The sequence below is a fragment of the Mercenaria mercenaria genome, chromosome 16 (genome assembly GCF_021730395.1).
Source record: "Mercenaria mercenaria strain notata chromosome 16, MADL_Memer_1, whole genome shotgun sequence".
In the NCBI taxonomy this organism is placed as follows: Eukaryota; Metazoa; Mollusca; class Bivalvia; order Venerida; family Veneridae; genus Mercenaria; species Mercenaria mercenaria.
In genome coordinates, this window is record NC_069376.1 from 27,371,571 (window position 1) to 27,394,203 (window position 22,633).

Here is a 22,633-nt window from a genome sequence, read left to right on the forward strand (position 1 = left end):
CACATCGCCTTGATGAGGTGATCATTTGACCCAAGTTTGATGAAAATCCTTAAAGGGGTTTAGGAGATACAGAGCTGACACAAAATGGAAGGCTCAAACCTTTGAACCCAAGTTGTGACCTTGACCTTGAGCTGGCATGGCTGACATAAAGGTTCTGCTCAATGTCTTGATGAGGTGATCATTTGACCCAAGTGTAACAAGTGAATGAAGTATTGCCATGCAATACAAAGTCCCCTACTGGAAGGCACCTAATTTTCTCTACTGCAGTATAACATAATGAACTGATATCTGTCAATGATGTATAAACAATATTGTACTATATATACAATATGTTATAACAAAACACTTGGATTAAAATTTATATATATTATATATATATATAATACAAGTCCACAAGAAACTCTTTACCAGGTAGAGATAGGTCAAAATACACCTAAAAATTGGATGTAACATGCATGCTGTACCACAGAAAAGTGGTCTCGATTTTTCTCTACGCCAGTAATAAAAAAGTTAAAATAAAATCTATTTATAGTAAAACAAAGGGACGTAATTCTAAAAACAAGGGTGCCTCATGGTGGTGAACATTTGGTCCAAGTTACATCAAAATCCTCCATGCATGAAGAAGAAATGTCCCGTACAAAGTCATTCTTGAATTTGACCTTTGACCTCTAAATATGACTTGACCTTAGACCTAGGGACCTGGTTCTTGCGCATTGACATGTTGTCTCATCCAGGGGAATATTTGTGCCACCTGATATCTAAATCCTCTTTGCATGACAAAGTTATAGACCGGACAGGAAAAAAATCTCTTGACCTTTGATCTCAAAGTGTGTGACCTTGACATTTAAGCTAGGGTATTGGGTGTTGCGCATGACACGTCGTCTCATCATGGGAACATTTATTGCCAGGTAATATTGTAATCCTTGATGGATGACAGAGTTCTGGATCGGACAGGGCAAAACCTTATTGACCTTTGACCTCCAATTGTGACCTTGACCTTTGAGCTAAGGGTCTGGCTTTGCGCATGACATGTTGTCTCATCATGGGAACATTTGTGCCAAGTAATATTAAATCCCTTCATGGATGGCAGAGTTATGGACGGGACAGGAAAAAAAACTCTTGTTGACCTTTGACCCCATATTGTGACCTTGACCTTTGAGCTAGGGGTCTGGGATTTGCGCATGACACGTCGTCTCATCATGGGGAACACTTGTGCTAAGTGATATTAAAATTCCTTAATGAATGTCAGAGTTATGGACCGGACACGAAACAGACCTGTTCATGCTATGTTAACATTTGACTGCTAAGTGTGACCTTGACCTTTGAGCTAGGGGTCTGAAAGTTGTGCATGAACATCGTCTTATTATGAGGTACATTTGTGCCAAGTAATATTAAAATCCCTTCATAGATGGGAAAGTTATGGACCGGACAGGAAAAAAAGCCTTGTTGACCTTTGACCTCCAATTGTGACCTTGACCTTTAAGCTAGGGGTCCAGGTTTTGCGCATGACACGTCGTCTCTCATGGGGAACATTTGTGCCAAGTAATATTAAATCTCTTCATGGATGGGAGAGTTATGGACCGGACAGGAAAAAGCCCTGTTGACCTTTGACTCCAATTGTGACCTTGACCTTTGAGCTAGGGGTCCGGGATTTGCGCATGACACATCATCTCATCATGGGGAACATTTGTGCCAAGTAATACTAAAATCCTTCAAGGATGGGGAGTTGTGGAACGGACAGGAAAAAAAGCCTGTTGACCTTTGACTCCAATTGTGACCTTGACCTTTGAGCTAGAGGTCCGGGTTTTGCGCATGACACGTCGTCTCATCATGGGGAACATTTGTGTCGAGTAATATTAAAATCCCTTCATGGATGGCAGAGTTATGGACCGGACACGAAATTGCGGACGGACGGACGGACAGACGGAATGACGGAAAAGTGCATTCCTATAGTCCCCGAAACTGGTTTTCAACCAGTAGGGGACTAATAAAGTTCCTTCAAGGGGTTTAGGAGATAGAGAGCAGACACAAAATGGAAGGCTAAAACCTTTGACCTTGAGTTGTGACCTTGACCTTGAGCCAACAAGGCTGACTTATGAGTTCTGCACATCATCTTGATGAGGTGATCATTTGACCCAAGTTTCATGAAAATCCTTCATGGGGTTAAGGAGATATGGAGCGGACACGGAAGTGTTACGGACAGATGGACGAACGGAGACCATTCCTATGACCCCCCCCCCCACCACTCGTGGCGGGCGATTAAAAACTAGAGGGTTCATGAAGGCACAAGACTAGGAAAACTTACACACATCTACATGTAGCTTTACTGATATTCAACAACTGACTGGTCTCGTTTGCAAATGTTAAGGCTCAGCTGGTTCTACCCTGAAATAATCCCCAGATAGCAGGTATATGGATAATTTTAGTTCCTCAACCATTAAGTTGGAATAACTGTTGTTCCACAACCATTCAATCTGGTTAATTCTAGTTCCTCAACCATTAAATCGGGATATTTCTAGTTCCTCAACCATCAAATCTAGATATTTCTAGTTCACGAACCATTAAATCTGGATAGTCCTTGTTCTTTAACCATTAAATCTGGATGTCTAGTTCCTCAATCATTAAGTTTGAATAATTCTTGTTCCTACACCATTAAATCTGGATAATTCTACTTCCTTAACCATTAAATCTGGATAATTCTAGTTCCTCGGCCAATAAATTTGGATAATTCTTGTTCCTAAACCATTAAATCTAGGTAACTGTAGATCCTCAACAATCAAATAGGGATAATTCTAGTTCTTCAGTCATTAATTCTGGGTAGTATCAAAATGATGTAGCAAACCTTAAAAAACAAGAGGACCATGATGGTCCTGAATCGCTCACCTCTTCCCACATGACCCAGTTTTGAGTATGACGTCGTTTTTTCTATTATTTGACATAGTGACCTAGTTTTTGAGCTCATGTGACCCAGTTTTGAACTTGACCTAGATATTATCAAGGTAAAAATTCTGACCAATTTTCATGAAGATCCATTGAAAAATATGGTCTCTAGAGAGGTCACAAGGTTTTTCAATTATTTGACCTATTGACCTAGTTTTCGAAGGTATGTGACCCTGTTTTGAACTTTACCTAGATATCATCAAGGTGAACATTCTCACTAATTTTCATGAAGATCTCATGAAAAATATGGCCTCTAGAGAGGTCACAAGGTTTTTCTATTTTTATACCTACTGGCCTAGTTTTTGACCGCACGTGACCCAGTTTCGAAAATGACCTAGATATCATCAAGGTGAACATTCAGATCAATTTTCATGAAGATCCATTGAAAAATATGGCCTCTAGAGAGGTCAAAAGATTTTAAGAATTTTAGACCTACTGACCTAGTTTTTGACCGCAGTTGAACCAGTTTCAAACTTGACCTAGATATCATCAAGATGAATATTCAGACCAATTTTCATACAGATCCCATGAAAAGTATGGCCTCTAGAGATGTCACAAGCTTTTTTTATTATTTGACCTACTGACCTAGTTTTTAAAGACACGTGACCCAGTTTCAAATCTGACCTAGATATCATCAAGGTGAACATTCTGACCAATTTTTATGGAGATCCATTCACAAGTATGGCCTCTAGAGAGGTCACAAGGTTTTTCTATTTTTAGACCTACTGATCTAGTTTTTGACTGCACATGACCCTGTTTTGAACTTGACCTAGATATCATCAAGATGAACATTCAGAATAATTTTCATACAGATCCCATGAAAAATATGGCCTTTAGAGAGGTCACAAGGTTTTTCTATTATCTGATATACTGACCTAGTTTTTGACAGCACGTGACCCAGTTTCGAACTTGACGTAGATATCATCAAGATGAACATTCTGACCAAATTTCATGAAGATCTTGTGAAATATATGGCCTCTAGAGAGGTCACAAGGTTTTTCTATTTTTAGACCTACTGACCTAGTTTTTGAAGGCACGTGACCCAGTTTCGAACTTGATCTAGATATCATCAAGATGAACATTCTGACCAACTTTCATAAAGATCCCATGAAAAATGTGACCTCTAGAGTGGTCACAAGCAAAAGTTTATGGACGGACGCATGGACGGACGGACGACGGACACCGCACGATCACAAAAGCTCACCTTGTCACTTTGTGACAGGTGAGCTAAAAAATCAACAATATATATAAAAATTTCCTAAAAGTTTTCTTACTTACCCTGACATCATGTGGATTAGTGGTCCCAAATGCACTTGGTCCGTCTGTAAGGTACTTGTAGGCATAGCCTATCTCCTGGAACTTTCCTTTTGCATCATCACTATCATTCTAAACAGAAAATATTTCTTCAGATAAAATCAAACCAGATTACTAGCAGTCAACTTTTCCCACAAACTGGTATTTTTCATCACATGTAATTTACGATTACACTTTTTAAAATACAGAAAGCTGTACAAGGCAATTCTATATCTATATCTGTAAACTGTGTAATCTAAATCATTGACAGCCATGGCAAAATCCTGTCAGTCAGACCTGTCCAACAATAAATGACTAGGTCCAACGCAGAGTGTCAGGGCGTCAGACCATAAATTCAATATAGTACAGAGTGAATCAGTTTTTGCTACTGCCTAAGTTTTTTTTACAACACAGTTTTTTTTTCACACCTGTTCATTTTTTTTACATCTGGCAAAACATCATTTTTTTGGTCAGAGGAGTTTCCATTCGGTCAGATGGGCTATCCTGGGTTTTCTGACCGAATAGAGACAAGTCTTAAATCTTAAAACTCTTTCGCCATGACTGCATAGTTGGGGACTACAATAATATTCTTTGATTTCCTGGCTGCATTGATCCATTAAGTTATATCCTAATGAACAATTCTAATATGACTAACAATGCTTTAATCATCACAACAATATTATGCCGACATCACGTCAATGTGATATTTAGCGCCATGTACGCATTAAGAAATAGCGCTTTCAAATTTCATGAATTTTTTTTTCTTAATAACATGTTTTAAACGAAATGTCACATTGCACAAATGTGTAATTAATTAACACATATACTGAGTTCGCTTTGCTGAATAATTCGCAATAATTTTCGTCCTAACTGAACTCTGCCACAAGACGTATTACCATTTCCGGCCCTGGCGTGTATAAACAAAGACCTTCTATTGGCACCATGCTTGCACGAAGAAACAGTTCCATCATATTTAATCATACATGTCATACGTCCCGGATTGTCCCGGAAATCACATACTCGTCCCGGTGTCCCGGACAGTGTTGAAATGTCCCGGAAAATTAAAAATACAGAAAAACAAAAATAACCCCCCAAAAAACTAGGTTTTTTTTTGCCTATAAATTGTTGAATTTTACATGAATAAAACACAATAAACAGTCACCGGTGTCACATTGTTTATTCCTAATTATCCGATAATCAGTTTCATGCCCTCGGGCGGGACAAATGTTGATTAAGCTAGCTCCGATCACCACTCATATTGCGCACTGCGATCTTTTGATGACCCAGATTAAATTACAGTCAGCTATTTTGATGACCCTGATTATGAATTGACAAAATTATGCAATCAATAACAGTTTTATGATTATTTAATATTAGGAACAATAGCCGAAAATCTCGTTGTTGTTAGCACGTAGGCAGTGAAGCTACATGTAGCCTTGATTGGAAGAAATGGCTGATAACGGTCAATTAAACGATAATTATTTTAAAAGGTTGTAATCTTTCAAAATGTAGATTGATTGTCACACATATTCTAAATTAAACTTTTGACTATTGAATGCCTTTGCCGGCCGATCCTTGAAAATTGACCCAACCCGAAATATTTTATATCGATTTTATCTACAAGATTTATTTAATTCCTTAAGGATTCCATTTCATTAATGATTAGGTAAACTTTTAAGCTTTAAAAAGATACCAAATAAGCTGGATTCTAAATCACGATGACCAGGTTAATTCTTCGTATATAGCAAGTCTCCCAATTCAGTTCACCTCGGGAACGCAACCAATTCACGTGACGAACTATAGACGTAAATTACCCTATTTACCTCCCTTAGAAAGCTAGACGACATTTGCAACAAATTATTCCTAAGCGAAGGAACAATGTTTATCTCCGGAAAGTGCATATACTTTTATGATATTTATACATGAAACAGACGAATACTAATGTCACGGTGTATGTCCCGGACAAAGGGTAAAAATCCCGGAAAGGTCCGGAAAAATTATGGCATGTATGATTTAATATAAATTTACGTACCACCGCCCATCGTGTATAAATAGTGATAAAGCACTGTTTTGTTCTGAATTATTTCTTAATAAAATTTTCGTTCTACCATTTTATGTTCAAAATTCGAAATCCACAAACTTGTGCATTTTGACGAAAAAGTCATTTAGGCCAAACCCACAAAATTTTGTGTCCATGAAATTAAATGATTTCAAAGTAAACTAAAACACTCGCCATTCTTAACGTCTAACAATGAACAAGTTCTACCCAATTCCACAAAATCTGCAAAGAAACTTCAAATCTATCTATTCAATCTGCATATGCAACTATTATTTAACTTCCTCCCTACCAGTATGCACTCTGCTGAAAACTCGCTTGGAGAATAAAGTTATTTCTCCGGTGCACTGTGTGGTTCTACCCTGGTCCTATGCCTGAATTAATGCCCTGGGGGCACCTGGAGTTTTCCTGTAAGTGCAAAAGCTTGAAAGTCACATGACCTAAAAAATTTTTTACACAACATTAATCCACCCCTCACCTATCCTTTTATCCCCCTAGAAAAACAACATAAACCAGCACAAGGTATGTCCCCACCGAAAGATATTACACTTACCTTGTCTGGGTGATACTGCAGTGCAAGTTTTTTGTAAGCTTTTTTGATCTCCTCTGAAATAATGAAGAAACAAAAGATGTCACTTAAAATTGTCTAATGCTCCCAATGTAAAGTGCTCTAACTGGCATGTTAAAGTTAAGGGTCTTGCACATGAGCTTGATTGTACAGACCAAAATCTTCTATACAACACCTCTTGTAAATATACTTAACTTTGTGCAAAGTTTTGTTGCAATCATTTTACTTATTTAAAGTTATAGCCGAGACAATGAGTTTTGGACAAATTAACAAATAGGACAGTGTGACTACTATTATTATATGTCTGTACATGGGTGAAATGCAAATTTCGGAAAAAGTATAACATTTGAAATGTTTATCACAGTATACTGTCATAAAACAAAATCTCAAGGATTTCCACAATCTCTCAGGTCTACAATTATATCAGTGACAAATGCGGGAAAAAACATTAACTGAAGTGTAACAAAATCTCAGTCTCTGCTGGCTTCAAATGAACGACAAGAAAATTGAATTAGAGAGCCACAACAATCAGTTTGATCTTGTTTCAAGTCCAAATCTGTTTGAAAAGGAGTCGTGTCTGAGATGCTCTAGAAATATTTCAATTGTTCTTAAAGTCAAATATATATTTTGTAATAAAAGTATCACAGTCAGCATAAATGCTAATGTCAAAATTTTTCACCCTTACTATTGAAAAAATATTGACTGCGAAATTATCTATAAATAATGGAACATACCTTCCGATGCACCCTCTCGCAGACCAAGTGTGTTTAAACATTTTCTCCTCTCTGCAGCCATAACTTTTCAGATACCTCACTTCGCTTTTGATGCTCTTTGATAATTTACTTCATCCTACAGTTGAAAACAAAGTTGACTTTTACTTCACTATAAAATTAACTATATGAACGGCTTTTTTCTTCTTCCATAGTAGGGGCCATTTTTAGGCCTCTTCCCCTCAGAATATTCTTTCAAATCATGTACTTTTCCCCTTCTTCCATAGTAGGGGCCATTTTTAGGCCTCTTCCCCAGAGAATATTCTTTCAAATCATGTACTTTTCCCCTTCCCCTCTTAGTTTAAAGGTCCAGTACTAAGGAAAGTGAACATTTTAATTTCTTTTAAAAAGCACAGAAACTATTTCATTTTATTGGAAAATGAAAGTTGGTATGTAGAAATTCGAAATAAATCGCAGTATATGTACAATTATTTTTCTATGAAGTATGAAGAAAGTTAAAAAGACCTTGAGGGTCATTCTGTCGATTCATTGAAATTTCGACATAATACACATACATTTCTTTGAGTTCCAAAGACCTTCTGTAAATTTTGACCTGCCAATCTTCATTATTTAGTGTCTTGCAGAAGTCTATGCACTGGCTATGAAAAAAATTGCCAACTCACTTTCCCTTAGTAATGGACCTTTAAAAAAAAAAAAAAAAAAAAAAAAAAATCTTGCTACAAACCAGCCTAACGGAAACTTGAAGTGGAAAGCTTTCCACTGACAAATAACCGACTTTATAATATATCATATAAGACTATTTGAGATTTTCTACCCTATCTTTTTTAACAAACGTAATTTAAATACATAATGATTTACATACTAGCTGTTATAATCAAATATTCCTAAGTTCCAAAGTACAGCATTGAAACGGAGGATTGTTGTAACAAAATTACTGTTATAAATTATACAAATTGAAATACAATAAACTTTTTAAACAAAACTTAAAAGAAATTTTCAAAATCTTTCTAATTTCATTTCCTGTGTAATATATAAATATACCCACACAATACTGTGTCCTACATGTAGATTTTCTGAAAACTTGTTATCATGGTACATTGTTATCAATTTTCAGAAATCAATAACAAAAAAGTTACATGTATATATTTATACAAATGACCCAAATTTAATAGTTTTATCTGTTACTTGCCAAGTCTAGTAAAGATCCATCTATGGGTTCATGAGAACAATTTATTTAAATACGTTTTTATTTTTCTAAAGCACTAGCAGCCTTTAAATGGGGTCAAGCAGAACCAATTGAACAAATCTGAGAGTGGTCTATTACTCTGTGATATACACAAAAATCATGTTTTTTTTTTTTACTGCTACATTCAAAAAACCTGCCAAAAAGCATAACAATTCTTATTTTAAATCAAGCATGTGACTTGAGGAAAGGGATTTTTTTTCACTGGCTCAGTTTTCAAATGAAATCTATCAAGCCAGCAATTTTCCATTCCACAAGCAAGTGCAACCTTATATCTACCATATTAATTTGTATATGGGAAAATAACATTTACACTGCCTAAATTAACCCTGAAAACTTTAAGCAGGAAGTCAGTACAGGATGTACAGACCAATAACAGACATTCGAAGCATGGTGTCACGAAATGTAATAGTGAGTCACGTATGACTGAAGCTTGTTACAGATCTTTCCAGTTGTTTTTTGGAATGCAGTGTCAGTCTGGAGAATGCAAACAAACTTATGTTTTGAGATCTTCGCAGTGGGCCAAGGTCTTCATTAGCACAGTTTGGGGCTACTAATAAGCTTTGATAATGTGGCAGTTGAGTCCAAAAAGTCGAGGGGTGTTCAAAGATAATCCGTCACAGATCTATTGTAAAGCAATCATTGGATTTACCTGTATTGGAAAATAAATGGTGTCAATTGTATTGGGGTCAACTGCCACATTATCAAAGTTTATTAGTAGTAACTATCACAGTATGTTTCCAACAAACAAGGATCATTGTTTATTGGAAAGTCAGTCTACCTTATAAGTGAGAAGGGAAACTGTATTTTATCTAAAGGCCTAGATGATCCACTACATAAGTGTCCCCCTCCCCCACCACCCCTGATCCAATAAACAACTCCCATCTTATCTGCTTATCAGCAGTTATGTAACAGTAGCTAATTAGAGGGCAATTAGCACAGCAGGGGTTCTAACTAGACCTATCAGTCATTGAGTTTTCTCTATACCTGTATTTTATTATTATTATCATTGTTGTTGTTAACATTACTAGCATTCAGGAGTGACCTGTCGCTTTTATTTTTAGATCTGAAAGGTTACTGGAATAAACCACTTCAGTAAAGGGGTACCTTACCTTTTTATAACTTATTTTTATAATAAATATTTAAATGACTGCCTCATTCGACAATTAGACGCCTGGTGCAGTGGTAAGCGTGACGGCTCTAGAATCTAACTTTTGTGAGTTCGAATTCCAATGGAGATCACTATTTTTTTCATTTTATACTTTTTTTTTCATTTTATATTTTGCTAACATACACTTAAAATGATGATAATGTTAAATATGTATTTGAATTGCATTACTTGTATCATTTTGCTATTTTCGCATATAACATGCATAATAGGTTTTTCAAATATCTTCTTGATTGTGAAATATTCAACATGCTGTGTACTTGCACGAGAGTGCACGAACTTCACAGGGATAACATTGTTTTATCGTTTGCATATTATACACTATGCCACATTGAGAAAATAGCCATACTCAGTTTGGCAAGGAAAATGGCACTTTAAAAACAAACGTCATTCGCAGCCACGGACACGAAGTCCTTAGACTGCCCCCATATCATCCCGATCTTAACCCGTTCGAGTTGATTTGGAGCCAAGCTAAGGGACTGATAGCATGATGAAATTAAATGAAATTAAAAAAAACACACAAAAAATATAAATTAAACAAATTCAATCATAAAACAAATCGCCCTGTCTTGGATTTGAACCCACAGCCTCCTAATCGCAAAAGTTAAATCACTAGCAAGATTCCTCAATTCTACCAACTGAGCTACCGAGGCAATTTCGATCTGTACATTATTTGAAATATATGTATAGTTTTAAATAAGTCAAATATCTTTCAAACCCTTATTTAATAAATGGAACAGTCTGGAAAATCCAAATCTAAAAATAAAAGCGACAGGTCACTCCTAAATGCTAGTAGAACTATGTCTTTTATTGTTGTTATTTGTAATAATAATAACAATAATATTATTATCATTCCACATTAACAGAGTGAAAGTTAATTTCTTTCAACTCCACTTCACACATCTTCATGGTCTAGTTGAGACCCTGCAGTGCCAATTGCCCTCTAATTAGCTACTGTTACATAATTGCTGTTAAGCAGCAGATAAGACAGGAGTTGTTTATTGGATTGGGGGGAGGAGGGGTTGGGGGGAGGGGAAACCACTTATATAGTAGTGGATCTAGGTGAGTAATTTGTTTATGACACGTGGTACTAGAATATACCCTCAATATACAGCTCAATTAATGCACATCTACGTATATTTGATAGGTGTTGATAAAATTAATTTAGGTGTAGATAAAACTGATTTTGAGTTAATTAGGATATAAAAGAGACTAATAAAAAAGGTTATAAAAACAAGAGCTGTCACAGGTGACAGCGCGCTCGACTATTTCGATGCTGGATAGTGAAACTGGGCACATCTGAGGAAGCTGGAGCTGTAAGTCACTGGAGTGTTTAATGACTCCAATGGTGGATGAAGATATTGCACAACTGCTTGAGTCTGTGTCAAAAATATTAAGTTATAAGAGAGATAAAGATAAAGTGTATCAAAACACTAAATAAGTATAATTCTAAGCAAAAAGGGGATATAATTCATAAAATATTGGTGCAAGAGTTATACAACTTGTGTCATATGATGTGGGTGATGATGTGGAACAACTACATCAAGTTCAATGAAATCCATTTGGTAATTACTATTAGATATAGTGAAAATGCATCAAAATTAACCTTAAATTCTAAGTAAAAGGGGGCATAATTCATGAAAAATTGGTGCCAGAGTTATGCACCTTGTGTCATATGATGTGGGTGATCAGGTGGAACAACTACTTTAAGTTTGAATCAAATCAATTTAGTAATAACTGAGAGAGAGTGAAAATGCACCAAAACTTTAACCTGAAATTCTAAGTAAAATGGGGAGATAATTCATCAAATATTGGTACCAGAGTTATGGACCTTGTGTCACATGATGTGGGAGATGAAAGCATGAAATTGCCTCGCTGACATTTTTTGAATGTATATTTTGTGTTTTGTTTCTGCTATTTAGTGTCATCAGCAGTCTGCTGTGTATTGAAACCAGTGTAGGGGTAGATATCTCCTCACATCTGTTCATATCATATTTCTGAAGTATTTGAAATTAAGTCTTAAATTCAACGCAATACAGTATTTTATGACTTTTTTGGATTTTTAATGTCTTGGTTTTCCTAACAGTAAAATGCAGATATGGGTAAGGCTTAGAGGGATGACAACTATAAAATATCAGATCATAAAATAAGTCAACCTGATAAGCGAAATGAGTAAGACTACCCTTCAGCCTACAGTCACTGCCTTTTTTCTTTAACAGTGGCTAGAGTCCGGTAACCGGACCTCTAGACCCAGAGTCTCCTAGTCCAACAAATCTGATGCGTTCCTGGGAAATACTGAGTTAATTTTTTCATATAGGCAATATCCCCACTCGCGTCAAACACTCTTTAAAGACCAAAATAGTGGAAGCAATTTCCGATGAAATTTTCATCGCTGCCGATGCTTTACATGCTATGGGTTTAAATGCAGATTATGTCACGAATTGGCCATAAATTCAAATACTGTAAAATCATTTAATTTCGTGGGCAAGAAATTTCGTGGTTTTGGTCAAAACGGCAATTTCATGGGAATATGAATTCGTGGATTTCAACTTTTGAACATAAAATGAATGGGAATTTATTTGTTCGTTGGGATTAAATTTTGTGGACTGACTACCACGAATCCACGAAAATTAGTCATCCACGAATATTAAAGGTGGTCAATCACATTTAATCAACATTTAATGACATTTTTTACTTTTTGCATATTCTGGTAGAGAATTATTTAAGGAACAAAAAGACCGATTACATAGAGTTAGATTCCTATTTGAAATGTATATTTTATTATTTCTATAAAATTTTGTAATTACTCCCCTTTAATATGAAAGTATATAAAAAGCTGGGTATTTCTTTTTATTTCGATACAATGTCTAGTTTTACATTTGCATTTCATAGACATATCAACCATTGAACAATCTGAACCAAAATGCAAGTTTTAAAGCTGTGTGTAGCTTCTGAATTCATTTATTTTCAATCTATCTTGGTTGCGCAACCAAGATAGGCAAAGGGAGGTAATAATAATTTTTCAAACTTGCGTTTCTAATGAATTCCATCTAGATACATAATTTTTAATGCAAATATTTTACAGATATATTACAATATGTCTAATATTTATACATTTCCTTAGGCAAAGTGTGTTTATTAAATTTATACTTAGGCGTAAAAAAAAAAATTGTTTGTTTCCGGTGGCCCGACCTACCCTATTTTTTTACCGCCGACCTGAAACTTTTTTAGCGGTAAAATCGGGCCGCATATTTTTGCAAATAAGTATATTATTATTTTTATAGCTCTTTGCACGAATGGACTACTCCACCGATCGGGCGAGTGGTTTTTTCGTGGTAACTTTACCAAATTGAGAAATTAATACATCAGGCAAAATTACCTGGATTGACTGGAATTTACCCGCGAATCGTAAAAATATCAAAACGTCATGCTGGTAATTTTCCATTCCACAAACACGTGCGCCCTATCGTAATATCTTATTTACATCGCGGTTACTTTTGACACAATAAACGCGCGTGGTGCATTCATTTTTCAATGTAATCGCTTCAAATTTTCAACACCGCTTGAGAACTAATACAGTTTGAGTTCTATAACAATTTTAATAAGATATCGACAGGAATGTAGGCAAAATTCTTTAAAAACGATCAGAATTTCATATAATGTTTTGTAAAATTTCAAACAGCGCGATCTTGATTATTTACTTCTTTCTTAAAGTAAATAAACGGTACATACTATGGTAATAAAATTCAGACTCTTGACCAGAATGTACAAACAAGAGGGCCATGATGGCCCTATATCGCTCACCTGTTATCATTGCACTTGAGGATAAGATGGTCCTCAGAAAAATTATCTAAGTCCAAAGGACAGGAACAACAAAGGGAAGAAATTTAACCAAAAAGAAAAAAAAATCTTACAAGGTATAGATATGTCAAAATACACCTAAAAATTGGAGGTACCATCCATGTTGTACCACAGAAAAGTGGTCTCGGTTTTTCCCTACGGCCAATAATAAAAAAGTTACTAAAAATAAGCTATTTATAGTAACATAAAAGGGAAATAATTTAAAAAAAAATATATATTGTAAGTGAACAAAAGAAGGATCTGCTAAATAAATCTGTTGACATAAATGAAATTTCAGATCAGTATCTTCATTAGTTATGGAGATATACCCATTTTAATTTGAAATAAAGGGAGGTAATTTGACATAAAATCAGTTCATAGTTATCTACCCTGATTGTCTCAGTCCAACTAATAACAATAATGAAATTTCAAATAAGTCCTATAAGTACTTACTGATATAAATCCATTTTGATTAAAATCAGGGGAGGTAATCAGATATAAAATAACTCTGGAACCTACGATTGGATCTGATTTGTCATGGAATCCAAGATTTATTGTTGTTGAAGATATTTTGGAAGTTTGTATCAAATAAAACCATAAATGAAGTCTCTATATGGCTGCAAAAGCCAAAATAGCCAATTTTGGACCTTTAAGGGGCCATAACTCTGGAACCCATGATGGAATCTGGCCAGTTGAAGAAAGGAAGCAAGATCTTGTGGTGATAAAAATTGTGTGCAACTTTGGTTAAAATCAAATCATAAATGAAGCTGCTATTGTGCAGACAAGGTCAAAATAACTAATTTTGGCCCTTTCAGGGGCCATAACTCTGGAACCCATTAAGGGATCTGGCCAGTTCAAGAAAGGAACCGAGATCTTATGTTGATACAAGTTTTGTGCAAGTTTGGTTAAATTCAAATCATAAATGAAGCTGCTATTGTGCAGACAAGGTCAAAATAGCTAATTCTGGCCCTATCAGGGGCCATAACTCTGGAACCCATAATGGAATCTGGCCAGTTCAAGAAAGGAACCAAGATCTTATGGTGATGCAAGTTGTGTGCAAGTTTGGTTAAAATCAAATCATAAATAAAGTTGCTATTGTGCAGACAAGGTCAAAATAGCTAAATTTGGCCCTTTCAGGGGCCATAACTCTGAAACCCATAATGGGATCTGGCTGGTTCAAGAAAGGAAACTAGATCTTATGGTAACACAAGTTTTGTGCAAGTTTGATTAAATTCAAATCATAAATGAAGCTGCTATTGTGCAGACAAGGTCAAAATAGCTAATTTTGGCCCTTTCAGGGGCCATAACTCTGAAACCCATAATAGAATCTGGCCAGTTCAAGAAAGGAACCAAGATCTTATGGTGATACAAGTTGTGTGCAAGTTTGGTTAAAATAAAATCATAAATGAAACCACTATCGTGCAGACAAGAAATTGTGGACGGACGACGGACGGACGACAGACGGACGACGGACGAAGGGTGATCACAAAAGCTCACCCTGTCACTATGTGACAGGTGAGCTAAAAACACAATTAAAAAATCTTAAATAATGAAAAAGCGGCAGCAATTTAAATACATGGAGTAAAACGATTTTTGGCAAACAGATTTCTGTTAGCACGGCAGAATAGGTTACGTGACGTCGTGAATGTAAATAGAAATGTGGTTTTAAAATAAAGCAGTATGATGTTGTTGCGGATTTTAATAAGTTTTAAATTATTCATAGTACATGTATTTTTTGACACAACACTTTGTAAGATAATCTTTTCAAACAATAATGTAAATTCCTTGAGGGCAAATAGGTCACAGAGGTAGGCTATCCACTATCATCGTTCACGACACATTTACATGTCAGTTTATTCGGGATATTGCACATTCGCTTTTAAAAAAAGATAAAGAAAAAACTTTTTTATTGATTTCTTCTCAACAATTTAAGGAATCAAGAAAGTACGATCAGACAGTGATGTGTCACATGGTGCGAAAACATGACGTAATGCCATGACAATCTCGGGCAACTATACCGCTTTGATCTCCACTTCAGAGGCCATAATAACCGACACACTTCTTTTAGCTCTTTCAGGGGGTGTTAATTGATGATGAAAACAAGACTTATTACATAGTTTATCATCAGAATAATTACCGATCAGGGCTTCGGAAATTTGCCGGTTTGTCGGTTTTGGACCGATTTTTTACTTTTCAGACCGATTCATAAAGTGAAAAAACAAAAAAAATCGGTCCCGTAAAAATGGAGAAAAGTATAAATTTCTGTCTGATATCTCAATACACCATCTACTGCCAAGCAGGAAATTGTTGGTCGCACCCTCAGATAATCAATAAACGTGTCAAACAGTCTGACTGTCAGTTTGATAATCGGTCCGTAATTAGCACGTGACGCAATCAGTACTAGCGCGGCACATCCTTTAATGTTTGCAGACAGCCGACTGCAATGTATTAAACATTTTTGACTGGTTTCCAAATATGTCTGACTGGATCCAAATCATTTCGACTGGGATCCACTTCTTTTATTTAAAATCCGACGGATGGTTTATTTCAAAAGGCTATGTTTCATCATGGTAAAAAACAAATGGTCACTGCATTTAATCAAAAAGCTATAATTGTACATTATAGGTCTTTGATTTAATGAGACATCACACGGAAAACCAATCAAAGTATTTTTTATAATTACTTGATTTGAAAAAATTACAAGATTCATTTGTTGGGGCTCCAGTTGAAACAAGTGCAGAAAATCGTCTTTGCAACCCGACGGTGCAAAAAAGAAAAAGAAAAAAAAATGGACTGGCAAACACGAATGATAAAGAAAACCGGAGTGGTGCTGTTTATCAAATCGGTCTTTTAAAAAACGTTTCAAAATGAAATTTTGTTTACATCAGAAGAGAACATATAACTTTTAAAATGTAGCTGCTTATTGAAGTACAACATAAGTGAAATGAAATATCCGTGGCCAACACGCGTGGCCTTTCGGTACTATACATGCGGGAAATTCGATCTCAGCGTTCATATAAGGTACACATTCGGTCCGCGGCAGAGTATTCTTAAAATACCAAGACTGTTTAGCAGAGAATATGTGTCATATAATTGTATTTTATAGAATTTCGTCAAAGAATGAGGAAACATCACAAAGTATCTGCCGTGTATACGGTACCGGTCACGTGCGTTGGCTTTTTAGACTAGTTACGCGCACGGTGTCAATGCCTCGGTAATTTTATCCTTACAAGTATTTTCTCGGAAAAAATCGAAATTTAAACAAAGTAACAATCACACATAACACTGAATAACTGTCTTCATTGTATGGAAACACGCGGTGACCGGTAACTCAGTTTTAATGCATGACATGATTATATCTTTACTCTCTCACGTTTTACAAAATATGTAATATTGGGAATGCAGTGGGTGGGGTAGCGCCGATGTCAGGATTTTCGTTTCGGACCGACTGAGTTATCAAAATTTCCGGAGCCCTGTTACCGATAATTATTAATGTTTTTTTTTTTCACTTTCAACACGGGTCGACGTCGGGTGGATGATGATTATTGTGTCCATATTTTGGGACACTTTTCAAAATAATTATTTTTCGGGATAACAGATTGCTACAGTCTTCCATTTTTAATTATTTAAGAAATAAGTCCTGTTTCTTTGAGTCATATGAAGTTATGACGTCTACAACATCACAATTTATGTGATAGAATTGGAGGTCCACTAAAGTCTGAGCAGCTCTCCTAGATTTCAGCAGTTGGTGGACCTGCTGAAAAAAGTTAAGGTCGAGGCCTGCAGAGTCTTGAAAAGTCAGGTTTTAGATGGGATTTACAGGGTTTTCCCTAGCCCCCAAAAAGGTGGTAAATTTATCACTTTTCGAGGTCCATGTCCCCCTTTTCTTAGCAAAGGGGGGCATGAGTTTTCCCAAAAAAACAATTTTTCAAATTAATTAAAAGTTAATTTCAATCAATTTAAACTATTAAAAGCCCAAAAGAGTATCAAAGTATTCAAGCAAATCCTAACATGTCCCCCAAAATAGTCTCTTTTTTCCAGAAAAATAAATTTTGGGGGGGAGGGGGGGGGATGATGTCCCTCAAAATAAATTTCCTAGGGAAAACCCTGGATTTATAGTAGTAAGAAGTTGAACAACCACTTGCAGCTTTATTAATTCACAATTTGGGCATACCAGTCAAAACCCCATTGTCTAGCATTTCCAGTTAATCCAGAATTTTAGACTGGGGTAGGGGGTGATGGTATTAATCTCAATGCAGATCAAAGATGCAAATCATATTCCTGGCCAGTGTGCTTTTACTTGGTTTTAGTTTGAAATATAAATGTTGGTTGTTGAATAATATTCAATATTAAAATTATTATTTAAAGAGAGAATCCACAGCAAGATTTCATTCAAGTTTCATGTTAAATCAAATATAAACCATGTTCTCCGCAAGTAATTGCCAACTTCTCCACATGAATTAGCGGCGGAGAATAAATGATATAGGACACAACGATCCTATGACCACTTGATCCGTAGATCGACTGCTCTACCTATTGAGCTAATTGGATGGGCTACTCTGGAAATGAAAAAACAACAACAACAAAACACAAACATAAAGCATATATTTATTTCATAATATTTAAATACACAATCAAATGGCATTTTATATTGCTAAAACATCATCAAAGTCATTGTACATTCAGGTGTAAATCAAACATAACAATAGGATGCATGTTTATAAGGTTTACAATCTCCCTGTTTGAAACTAGGATGGTGTAAGGTTTAACAAAAAAAAAAAAAAAAAAAAAAAAATGCCTACCTACCTACCCTATTTTTTTTGGCCATGTCACTGGAAACAAACAATTTTTTTTGTTAGGCCTTATGATAAAATAACTCTATCTTGGTTGGGCAACCAGGATAGGAAAATAAAATTTTAAAAATACCTCCAGTGAAAATCTAATTTGTATTAAGTGTTAAGTGTACATAAATGAGTGTAAATCAGCATGCCCATTCACGCACTGCAGTACGTGAATCACGTACAAAATATCAAATGCACGCATAAAAATCACTTGTTGGGGTACATGCACGCAGAGATTCGGAACTCCAGTTCAGCTGCCAAATCGCTGTTTATTTCATCGCACACTTGCCAATTGTTTGGTATGGTCTAAAACGCAGATCCGGTCCACGAACGTTATAATTTCGTTTCCATCACCGAATTCTCGGCGTAATTGTCAGCTGTATGGAGGGGTTTGGTAAATGTTTTAGTCGGACGTCACACGGGTCGTGTGCAAAAAAAGAATGGATACGAAACGCAAAAAGGCATTTTAGCTTTAAGAAACTCAGCAAAAGGTTAACAGTATTTTATTTTTTCGATATTTAACTGCAATTTTGATACACATTGCATATCTGTAATAGTTTGGGCATTTATTATTGATGGACGAATTTTACCAGTCTTCAGTTGACTGTATGTTATTTCGGACGAATCGTGTTCCGTTCACGAAATTGGGAATACACGAATCTTGCTGAAAACATATTTATATTTAGTATAATATAGGGAGGGGTCTTTTGATTCAGAATTTCCTATCTTAACTTTGGAAAAACATTTTACATTTTCTAAAATTATCTCATCTGTTATACCCCACCGACGAGAGTTCTGTATATATATATATAAAAAAACCAAAAAAAAAACAACGTACTATACAAATTTCAGTAGTTAAATAGAAAATTTTCAGATCTGCGATGTAGTGTACCCCCAAATTTTGAAGTGTACCCCTATTCTGCAAAAGCAGGGGGTACATGTACCCTCAACTTTAAAAATGAGTGGGCATGCTGTAAATGATCAGATGCTAAAGTTTCGAACAAATCCGTTACATGGCCAAAATCTGATTATCCACCTTTAATGATTTCACAGTAAAACTTACATGTATCGAAAGGGGATTCAATAACTCATTGATTTAAGTAAAAATTATCAAATAATATCCAAAATTACGAATTTTCTTGTGATTTAAACCTATGACAGATTGTATGCACTATACACGATTCAAGTTTACCGTGTCTACACGCCAATATGGGTGGTTTTCAAAATAATGAAGCAAAAGTGTGACATAGGGGTTGAAAATTCAAACTTATTTCTTATGGTGGTCACCTATTTTTTATTATAGCAAATACTTCAGATTTGAAGGAAATAACTTTGGGAAAGTGTTGAGAAATGCCAATCAGAAAATATTTCAGCCTTTAATTCGAAAGTTCAGTGAATTTCCAGTAAGGTGGGTGATAAATGTTGCATGGTTTTATGACAAGGAAATATGTATAACAGTAATTTTTTCAACATAAATGATAAGTAATGGGTGTATGTATATGGTTTGAAACTTATTTAATCATATGTTTATGGACATTGGTTTTTAAAATCACCATTTCTGCACAAATTTGACATGAAAATAAAACTTTACCTAGAAAAGTTGTTGCTGAATGCAAAATAACTATCATATAATTATAAAACCAACTTTTTTCTGACATGTTGCATGTTTATAAACCACATGCCAAATTTCAAGAATGTCCAGTAATTCTAATTTCTAGAATTGTCTACTCAAAATTGAGTTATTTTAAAGATGCACAGGGGACACATACTGAAGATCAGTGTAATACTCATCCATTATAAGTTTTCTATTCATAAAAAGACTACTGGTAATAAACTTTAGACAGATACTATCAAAAAAATAGTTTATTCCACAAAATAACTACAAAATTGAAAATTTTCACTACAAAAACATGAAAATTCAACAAAATGTAATGCTTTAAATGAAAAATAAGTGACTTTATACTTAGCAAACACTTTGAAATCATTTAGTTTACATGAACTGCTTATTCATATTAGAAAAATGACAAAATACCATGCATGATAAAATGGAATAGTAAAATTCATACATACTTTATAATGTTACTAACAAGGGTGCACAGGGGACAAATTGTATCAAAATATTTATTTATAGAATATGTTCATGGTAAGTAAAATTCTTTTAACTACATAATATTTACTAAGTGAACATTTACGTATTTAGGTAAACTTAAGAGCTTAAGAAGCAATAAAATTATTGTTTCCACTTTTAAACTTGAAAATTGGCAACTTCGGAAAAAAATGCAAACAATAAATTTTTAATTGTCCAGGGTTTCTTATATAATGCTTTATTATCAAGTAATGCCTAAATTTTGCATACACACTGCTAAGAATATAGAAATGCCACCACAAATTACAGTAATGCTATGATAATTGATATATGTCCAAAAAAGGGTGCACAGGGGACATCACTTTTGGCTTTGTGAATGTTTAACAGTCAGTAATATGTGAAGTTGAAGGCTGCTTTTGTATCTGTTGTAACTCCCTTTCAAGCAAAATAAAGTAAAATCCCATTTTATTTAAAGAATAAAAGAAATCTGACACTTAACAACTGAAAAGGTGCACAGGGGACATTTTTAGGTGTATAGACATTCATCAAGTTTCTGAGAAAGTCCATTTATTAAAAAAAAAATCATACTGTGTCTTCACAGCTGAAAGGATAAAGATCTTAGAAAAACATTAAGACTTTAGAAAAGTAATAGGGTTATGAAATTGTAGTGTTCAACATTTAAATTTAGTATTTTTTTCACTATTTTTCGTGAAAAGGGTTCCATCACAAGATGTGAAATATTGGTAACAATAAGATGTATATAATGAAAAGAAGTATTTTATTTAAATGTGCAGAGTTTAAGTTACATTAAAAAGCCAAAGCTGTAACAATAAAACATGGTTTTAAAAAGTAAACCTCAGTTGAAAAGTATACTTCATGTAAAATGTCACACTTTTTTGGGTGCACAGGGGACAAAATTAGCTATATAGTTTAATATAACTTTAAAACTGCTTGAGCCATTAAGCTAAAATTGCACACATTTATTGAGTACATTGATTTGGATATATTTTGCTCCAAAACACATTCTAAAACTGAACTGAATTAAAGTAAGGTGAGAGAGAAGAAAAAGCTTCATTATTTTGAAAACCACCCATATGCGCAAGCGATAGAACGAGTAACTTAACATGACTGTGTACTGTGATTTATCCTCCATTATTCTGGTCCTTCAAAGTTTTGCTGTTTAGACTGGCCCGTCACAAATAATTATATAAAACAATCTGAACATCAAATAATTTTGACAAAAAGTCTCCTAGCTCTTTATAAATACTGTCTCCATATTCATATTGATTAAGGGACCTCTAGCCTGCCCTGTACGGGTTGTCTAAAGGTATGGTAACCTCTAGACTCCGGGTCAGGTCTAGAGGTTCAGGTTCCAGACCCCTACAACAACAACAACTACTGGGCCCTAGCCACTTCCTTTTTCTTTTTTGGTCAACAATATTTGGAAAAGATGGCAACATTTCCCACTTTAAAAACATTTTTTTCGGCAGATTCTTTCTATCCTTCGGATATTACTGCCTGTTTTTTCTTCATAAAACTTAAAACAATCCGAAGGCATGGTCCTCGGATGATCCGGAAGTTTTCAAAGGCCTGGATATAAAATTCAAAGTTCACCTGAAATTTAAGATACAGGTAGAGGTAATTCAAAATCGGAACATAACAACTTAAACCATAAAAAGCATAGGTAACATATGTTTAGCCTCTCAATACTACTTCTTACATAAAATTGAAAATGAAAGTTGACTTTCCGTTGCTGTCAGCATTTCCCGCGATGCTCAGTGGTGCGTGAATCGATTCTTTTGACGAAAATAAATTTCATTTCAAAGCATCTTGTAAAGTAGCCAAACAGTTTAAAATTCATACAAAA

At 35.0% G+C, this 22,633-nt stretch overlaps 1 protein-coding gene across 2 annotated transcripts in view; it reads right to left on the reverse strand.

Moving 5' to 3' along the window:
* Positions 1-22,606, reverse strand: part of LOC123539629 (serine/arginine repetitive matrix protein 1-like) — a 50,590-nt gene extending 27,984 nt beyond the window's left edge. Inside the window, exons 1-4 of one of the 2 annotated variants that reach the window (XM_053526482.1) lie at positions 22,487-22,606; positions 7,592-7,706; positions 6,843-6,895; positions 4,219-4,326 (exon numbers count right to left, since the gene is read on the reverse strand). In XM_053526482.1, the coding sequence (XP_053382457.1) occupies positions 4,219-4,326; positions 6,843-6,895; positions 7,592-7,652 (222 nt within the window). In that variant the 5' untranslated portion in view covers positions 7,653-7,706; positions 22,487-22,606. Of the gene's footprint in view, positions 1-4,218; positions 4,327-6,842; positions 6,896-7,591; positions 7,707-22,380 lie in introns of both variants that reach the window. The other variant, XM_053526483.1, reaches the window with a different exon arrangement.
* Positions 22,607-22,633: the final 27 nt, after the last annotated feature.